General features: G+C 44.3%; 1 protein-coding gene across 5 annotated transcripts in view; it reads left to right on the plus strand.

Annotated features, from left to right (window-relative positions):
• TPGS2 (tubulin polyglutamylase complex subunit 2) overlaps positions 1-8,401 on the plus strand; it is a 60,324-nt gene extending 51,923 nt beyond the window's left edge. For 3 of the 5 annotated variants that reach the window (XM_081562393.1, XM_081562395.1, XM_081562396.1), the window contains 3 exons: positions 1,997-2,110; positions 5,074-5,234; positions 6,529-8,401. In XM_081562393.1, coding sequence (XP_081418519.1) covers positions 1,997-2,110; positions 5,074-5,234; positions 6,529-6,759 — 506 coding nt within the window. In that variant the 3' untranslated portion in view covers positions 6,760-8,401. The remainder of the gene's footprint in view (positions 1-1,996; positions 2,111-5,073; positions 5,235-6,528) is intronic. The other 2 variants (XR_014074758.1, XR_014074759.1) reach the window with 2 other exon arrangements.
• Positions 8,402-8,615: the final 214 nt, after the last annotated feature.

Below are 8,615 nucleotides of genomic sequence, written 5' to 3' on the forward strand. Positions count from 1 at the left end.
CAGCACGCCAGGCCTCCCTGTCCATCACTAACTCCCTAAGTCCACCCAAACCCATGCCCATTGAGTCGGTGATGCCATCCAGCCATCTCATCCTCTGTCGTCCCCTTCTCCTCCTGCCCTCAATCTTTCCCAGCATCAGGGTCTTTTCCAATGAGTCAGCTCTTCGCATCAGGTGGCCAAAGTACTGGAGTTTCAGCTTCAACATCAGTCCTTCCAATGAACACCCAGGACTGATCTCCTTTAGGATGGACTGGTTGGATCTCCTTGCAGTCCAAGGGACTCTCAAGAGTCTTCTCCAACACCACAGTTCAAAAGCATCAATTCTTCGGTGCTCAGCTTTCTTCACCGTCCAACTCTCACATCCATACATGACCACTGGAAAAACCATAGCCTTGACTAGATGGACCTTTGTTGGCAAAATAATGTCTCTGCCTTTTAATATGCTATCTAGGTTGGTCATAACTTTCCTTCCAAGGAGTAAGCGTCTTTTAATTTCATGGCTGCAGTCACCATCTGCAGTGATTTTGGAGCCCAGAAAAATAAAGTCAGCCACTGTTTCCACTGTTTCCCCATCTATCTGCCATGAAGTGATGGGACCAGATGCCATGATCTTAGTTTTCTGAATGTTGAGCTTTAAGCCAACTTTTTCACTCTCCTCTTTCACTTTCATCAAGAGGCTCTTTAGGTCTTCTTCACTTTCTGCCATAAGGGTGGTGTCATCCGCATATCTGAGGTTATTGATATTCCTCCCAGCAATCTTGATTCCAGCTTGTGCTTCCTCTAGCCCAGCATTTCTCATGATGTACTCTGCAAATAAGGTAAATAAGCAGGGTGACAATATACAGCCTTGACGCCATGATATTTGGTTTCTAGGTAGGTATTTCTAACAGAGCCAGACTTAGCATTAATTATGTTATAATTATAATATGGGCTTCCCTGGTGACTCAGTGGTAAACAATCTGCCTGCCAATGCACAAGACAAGGATTTGATCTCTGGGTTGGGAAGATCCCCTGGAGGAGGAAATGGCAACCCACTCCAGTACTCTTCTCTGGAGAATCCCATGGACAGAGGACCTTGGTGGGCTATGGTCCATAGCGTCACAGAGAGTCAGACAGAACTGAGTGCACACACACACAATTATATTATGCTTATGTATGCTTAGTCACTCAGTCATGTCCAACTCTTTGCGACTCTATGGACTATAGCCCACCAAGGTCTTCTGTTCATGGGATTCTCCAGGCAAGAGTACTAGAGTGGGTTGCCATTTTCTCCTGCAGGGGATCTTCCCAACCTAGGAATTGAACCTGGGACTCCAGCATTGCAGGCAGATTCTTTACCTTCTGAGCCACCCTAGGACTTGTGTCCTTAACTAATACTGTTATTAATTGATGACAGTAACTAATATTTATTGAGTATGGGCTTTATATAAAATTTCTGACAGTCCTCACGAAAACTCTATTAGGTACACATTATCACTGCTTAAAAATAAGTAATCTAAGGAACTCAGACATTGCATAATTTGCCCAATGTTGTACAGTCAATTATTGACAAAAGGCACAGACACAAAATTCTTTAATAGGGTCATAACCACAAATATACATTTTAGACATAAGAAACAGGATTCTAATCAAAAGATCATAAAGTGCTGTAAAGGAGGGGAAAGCAGTTATCTGGGGAAAAAGAAATTGTTCCGTTTCCTCTGACTTCACGCGTCCCAGGAAGTTCACTTTGTTATCCTCATGCCACCTTCCCCTGGATTCTGTGATGCTGTCTGTTGGTAACAGCAGAGCCCCAACAGAAGACTTAGACCAAGAACAACACCCAGGGCATTTAGAGTGGACAATACATTTGGTCCACATTTGAATGATAGTTAAGAATATGTTTGAAATAAGGCTTTTTTTCCCCTCTTGTTTTTTTCATCCTAGCAAAGCTGGATGAGTAAGTATGTTTGACCTGAGTGTGCTTAAACATTACCATTAACTTCTGGATTTGCAGCCAGTGAGAACCAGCCAGAGAAGCCTCACTTTGATTCTCGCAGCGTGATATTTGAGTTGGATCCTTGCAACGGGAATGGGAAGGTTTGCCTCGTCTACAAAAGAGGGAAACCAGGTAAGAATCATGGCAGATGCAGGTCTGTAGTTTGGGAATGGCTTTGGCTGACCTTGCTCTCCAGCCATCACACAGAACACACGCTGACCTCCTGAGATGCTGCAGGGTCTCTGGTAGATGCCAAAAGAAAGCCCCTTAGGTCCTCTCTGAGCACCCTCCCTCCAGGCCCATTACTGGAGTCTTTTCAAGGTACTGTCATTTGTGAGTTACTGCAGAGTAATAAGATTAGGATAGTAAGTGAATAAAAAGTAAAAGAAATAGTTACTCTGTTTATAACTCCTCTAGCTGGTTCATGTGTTAGAAAAGCATCCAGGAAAAGCATTGTCTTAATACTTTATGGAGGCAGTTTAACAGCAATAAAAACCTGAATTACTAAACCTCAGTCTAAGAGGAAAAGGCACTTGCCTCCTGTGCAGTGGCTACCACTGGACACAGGCCACCCCCTGACAGCAGTTTAGTCCCAGAGGTGGACAAGGTCCAGCCCTCTTCAGGAACCTCTCTGCCTGGAAGGGATGAGAAGACACACCAGGATTTACCTCTGGGGGAAGGAGAGACCATCTCATGCTGGAGGAGTCTTTGTGAAGCAGCCTTTGAGCTGCATCCTGAAATACAGGTCAGAATGAGATATGGGTGGTGAGGCTGGGGCAAAAGGGGGCATCCACACAAGGAGATGGGTAAAAGCCGTGCCATAGGACAGTGCAACTGATTTGGGGGGAATGACAGGTAATTTTAGTTCATTGGCCACTTGGTTCCTCTTGTGGATGAGGGGAGATGATGCCAGAAGCCCTTCATGCTGAGTTTTGAAAGCCAAGTGAAGGAGTTTGGACATTCTGTGGAAGTACGGGGGAAATCAAGGCTATTTAGCACCAATACGGCAGGATTCAAGTGAAAATGTGACAAGTAGAACTGGAAGAGGAAGTTACTGGAGGATGGATGCCATTTAGGGAGCTGTCACAGCCATTAGAGAGGAAACGAGATGAGGAGATAAGCTAGGAGAGACCTCCACAGTAGTAAGGATGGATGGTCAGAAGCAAGGGAGAGGCAGGAGCTGGTACAGCAGTGCTTCAGCTCAGCCAGCACAGCACACCACCGCAGGCAAGAGTCCCAGGAGAGGGGTGGTTTCTTCTGATTCCTGACAGACCTGAGAAAGCCAGGGCTGCCCAGACTGGCTCTTCGTCAGAAGGCTAAGCCCACAGCCTGCAGCTGTTGGGGGAGGGGAAGCATCGCGTCCACACAGGAAAGCAGTGCTGCTTAGGAGCCTGAATGCACGGATGGCCAGGGCCCAGTGATAGGTCCCTCGACTGACTGATTAAGAATTTGTATATGTACCACAGCTTCCTTATCCATTCGTCTGCTGATGGACATCTGGGTTGCTTCCATGTCCTGGCTATTGTAAACAGTGCTGCGATGAACATTGGGGTACACGCGTCTCTTTCAATTCTGGTTTCTTCGGTGTGTATGCCCAGCAGTGGGATTGCTGGGTCATATGGCAGTTCTATTCCCAGTTTTTTAAGGAATCTCCACACTGTTCTCTATAGTGGCTGTACTAGTTTGCATTCCCACCAACAGTGTAAGAGGGTTCCCTTTTCTCCACACCCTCTCCAGCATTTATTGCTTGTAGACTTTTGGATAGCAGCCATTCTGACTGGTGTGAAATGATACCTCATTGTGGTTTTGATTTGCATTTCTCTAATAATGAGTGATGTTGAGCATCTTTTCATGTGTTTGTTAGCCATCTGTATGTCTTCTTTGGAGAAATGTCTGTTTAGTTCTTTGGCCCATTTTTTGATTGGGTCGTTTATTTTTCGGGAATTCAGCTGCAGAAGTTGCTTGTATATTTTTGAGATTAATTGTTTGTCTGTTGCTTCGTTTGCTATTATTTTCTCCCATTCCGAAGGCTGTCTTTTCACCTTGCTTATAGTTTCCTTTGGTGTGCAAAAGCTTTTAATTTTATTTAGGTCCCATTTGTTTATTTTTGCTTTTATTTCCAATATTCTGGGAGGTGGGTCATGGAGGATCCTGCTGTGATTTATGTCAGAGAGTGTTTTGCCTATGTTTTCCTCTAGGAGTTTTATAGTTTCTGGTCTTACGTTTAGATCTTTAATCCATTTTGAGTTTATTTTTGTGTATGGTGTTAGGAAGTGTTCTAGTTTCATTCTTTTACAAGTGGTTGACCAGTTTTCCCAGCACCACTTGTTAAAGAGATTGTCTTTTCTCCATCGAATGGATAAGGAAGCTGTGGTACATATACACAATGGAATATTACTCAGCCATTAAAAAAAATACATTTGAATCGGTTCTACTGAGATGGATGAAACTGGAGCCCATTATACAGAGTGAAGTAAGCCAGAAAGAAAAACACCAATACAGTATACTAATGCATATATATGGAATTTGAAAGATGGTAACGATAACCCTATATGCGAGACAGAAAAAGAGACACAGATGCATAGAACAATTTTATGGACTCTGAGGGAGAAGGTGAGGGTGGGACATTCTGGGAGAATAGCATCGAAACATGTATATTATCATATGTGAAACAGAACACCATTCCATGTTCGATGCATGAGACAAAGGCTCAGGGCCGGGGCAATGGGATGACCCAGAGGGATGGGATGGGGAGGGAGGTGGGTGGGAGGTCCAGGAAGGGGAACACATGTAAACCCATGGCTGATTCATGTCAGTGTATGGCAAAAACTATTACAATATTGTAAAGTAATTAGCCCCCAACTAAAATAAATAAATTTATTAAAAAAAAAAAAAAAGAATTTGTAAAAGAATACCAAACAAGCCTTGACAGTGGCCGCTGGAGAACGGAGCTGGGAGGTTGGAAGGGAAAAATGGGAACTTTTACATTCCTTCTACTTTGAAATTTGTTTTAACCATGAGTAGATGTTGACTTTATAGATAAAAGGAAAAAAAGTGTTAAGCCATCCCTTTATGTCTTCTGTCTGCTCTTTCAGGATTAGCACGGGACACTGAGATCTGGTTCCTGGACAGAGCATTGTACTGGCATTTTCTCACAGACACCTTTACTGCCTATTACCGCCTGCTTATCACTCACCTGGGCCTGCCCCAGTGGCAGTACGCCTTCACCAGCTATGGCATTAGCCCCCAGGCCAAGGTAAGGGAGGATGCCTTGTCATCTCAAACTGCAAAACGTATCAGAATCTTCTGAGGAAATGCCTGAATTGCAGAGTCCCAACTTCCTCATCTGATTCTGCAGATTTGGGTAGAGCCCAGGAACCTGCATTTTCAATAAGCAAAGTAGGTGCTTCCAATTCAGGTGGACAGCAGCACTTGATACTAATCTAGTTAAGTGGTTCCCAGCCTTGGCTAGTCCTCAGACTCATCTGGGGAGTTTTAATTTCTAATGAGTTGGGGGTGGGGCAGGGCTTAGGTTTGAAGGCTGGTTTTGGATACGCAGTACACGCACACAAGAACAGAGGACAGTCCGCCTTATTCTCTGTCCTCATCCATCCACTCCCCCACCAGCAGCCGCTGTTGGTTTCTCTGTGCCCTCACTGAGCTATGTTGTTGGATAGAAAGCACGCACACACAGTTTGGGGTTCTTTTTTTCTAAGCCACAAGTGTGATACACTGTTCACATTGTTCTGCACCTTTTCACTTAATTGCACATTGGAGCTCATTCCCTATCCATATATAGAGCTGTCTCTTTCATTGATATGCAGTATTTCAAAATATGGGTGTGCCTCATGTACACTATAGATCTAGATACCATTTTAAACATACAGATGTCAGATAATGCTGATAGACTGCCTTGTTTGAGAACACCAGGTGTGTCGAGAAGAACTTTTGACCGGGTGGCAAAAAATGAGTGACTCGGTTCCCTGTATGTATTCATCAAGGGGACCTCACCTTGCTCAAATGGCACTGACATCATCCAGGCAACATAGTGGGTGGTTATCATCAATGAACATCAGTAAGTGTAGATGCCCTTTGCCTTCAGCTGCCCAGAAAGCCCGTAGGGAAGAGAGCAGGCGGCTTCCCTCAGCAGAGCCGGCTCTGGTCTTGGTCTCCTCTTTCCCCATGGGAAGGATGCTACCTAAACCACCCGAGGGGCAGAGGCTGGTGTGAGGGCAGAACAGTTAGAAGGACACTATACCCTGTACCTTGCGTCCCAGGCTCAGGGCTCACTACAATAGAAGGAAGCACATTTACTGAAATTCTTGGTCCTCATCCTGCTCTATTTAAAGGTTATAAGACCCCATAAAGCAGTGTGTGTCTTCCTTTTTACCCAAAGGAAGTGCTGATAGATTTTAGAGGCAGTTTTTCATAAAAACTTTTACTCTCTGCCTCATCTCCCCAGCTCTCTACCCCTATATCTCCACTAAAGAACATGAACACGTGCTTGTCTCCTTTGAATTGTGACCGTCTCTCCCAACTCTGCCTTACAGCAATGGTTCAACATGTATAAACCCATCACCTACAACACAAACCTCCTCACTGAAGAGACTGACTCCTTTGTGAACAAGCTGGATCCTAGCAAAGTGTTCAAGAGCAAGAACAAGACCATAATCCCCAAAAAGAAAGGGCCTGTTCAGCCTCCAGGCGGCCAGAAAGGGCCCTCAGGTCCTGCTTCCACCTCTAAATCCTCCTCTGGGTCTGGAAACCCTGTCCGGAAATGAGCAGCCCCCTCCGCCTCCCCGCCTGCCCCACAGCGGTGATGTCCGTGCACAGATGCCCGGGGCATGGCCCAACCTGAGAGTCTGTGTGTGGAACCACAGTCCTCTCTCCGTCTGCATTTGATCTCAGCCAAAAGGCTGGGAAGCGACTCCTCTCCCCATCTGAATGACAGAATCCTAGGCCTTTTGCTCCCATTGGCCTGAGCCAGGACTTGGAAGGGCATACTTAGGTCTCCCCAAAAATCCTTCCTGCATACCCATTACAGCAGGCTGTGCCATCTACTGCTCCTGGGAGCTGTGAGGAATGTAAGGTTTTATGTAAGTGACTAAGTAGATGTTAAGAGCTTTCTTCTCTTTCTACTCCAACCCCCCACCCCTCAGCAGTAATTATAGAGGTTCCCCAAAGAAACCACTGGTTTTGACCTAGGAGGCATTAGAACTATGCTGTTCAATTGGTAGCCACTTTTAAAGTGGCTAAATTTAAGCCATATTAAAAATTCAGTTCCTCAGTTTTATTAGCCACATTGGGAATTTTCATGTGGCTAATGGATTCTGGATTCTGTATTAGACACCACAGAGATGATGAAACATTTCTATCATCGCAGAAAGTTCTGTTGGGTAGCACTACATTAGAATATTTTTGCGTTACCCTTACTCAGATCAGTTCATTTTTGTTAGAGAATATTGAACACTCTCACAATTTGATGGGTTATAATGTTCCATGTAAAATCCTGAAGATACATTTTTATGTTTTTTATATCCTTCCCCACAAGCAAATCTTGCTTTGCTCATTTTCAATTTTCTATAAAGTTTTTCATCTTCATCAGTTTTCTATAAAGTTTCTTGTTTCGTTTTGTGATGTTGATACCTGCACATTTGCCAAAATTATCTTTCTCACATTGTTTTTTTTAAGAAGTGATTCTACTGTACCATGAAAACAAGACCTCCCAAGCATTGCTTTGCCAGGACTCTTCATGAACAGCTTTGATGAAATCAGTCGCTGTTGACAGGAACTTCCACCTGCTCTGCCTACTCACAACTGCTCAGCAGTTCAGAGTGGCAGAAGAGGGTAGAGAGGAACCCAGGTGTCAAGGATAATAGCTGAGGTTCAGTCTTCTGCAAGTATTTTTCTTCCAGAACTCATCAGAGGAAGAACCAGCAGTGCTAGATGAGAGAGCCCAGCATCTGGCTGCTTCCCCAAGTCAAGGCTAGAAGGGGATTGAGAAGTTGTGTTGTCTGCCACTGTGGCGGGTATCCTTCCCCTAGTGTTTTTGGAGCCCCTGAATTATTTCTCTGTCAGTCCTGGTCCAATTCTGGATTTCACACATGAAGCAGCAGAGGAGCCCTTCAAACCAGCGACAATCAGCCGGAGTCCCCAGAGGGCTTGTAGATAGAAGCGGGTTCCACTGCGGAGAGGTTTGAGACCTGCCTCAGGAGGAGCAGAGCAGATACGAGCAGGGCTGGCTGCCTAATATATAGGGCCCAGTGCAGAATTAGGATGTGGGGCCTTTTCTCCAAAAATCCAGGAGACAGTACTATTAAAAGCACTAAAATGTTTTCCCTTTCTTCTCACAACTTGTTACAGATTTTTTTGTTTGCTACTCAATGCTATTCCAGAAAAAATTAAAATTTTAAATTATTACAATTTTATCATTCATCTTTCTACTTTTGGGCTATTCCAGTTTTAAATGCCACTATAAGAGCGTTTAATTCATATTCAGAATCAGCAAAGTCACACAATTATTTCATATCTGTTGTATGTATATATGTCTCATTCTTACCAAAACAGTAGAAACAACACACAAAACTAACTCACCCATTATTTCACTTGTTGATACGCACACAGTCTCCCTCAACTT

This window comes from Giraffa tippelskirchi, chromosome 14 (genome assembly GCF_054371585.1).
Source record: "Giraffa tippelskirchi isolate mGirTip1 chromosome 14, T2T-mGirTip1v1.2.pri, whole genome shotgun sequence".
In the NCBI taxonomy this organism is placed as follows: Eukaryota; Metazoa; Chordata; class Mammalia; order Artiodactyla; family Giraffidae; genus Giraffa; species Giraffa tippelskirchi.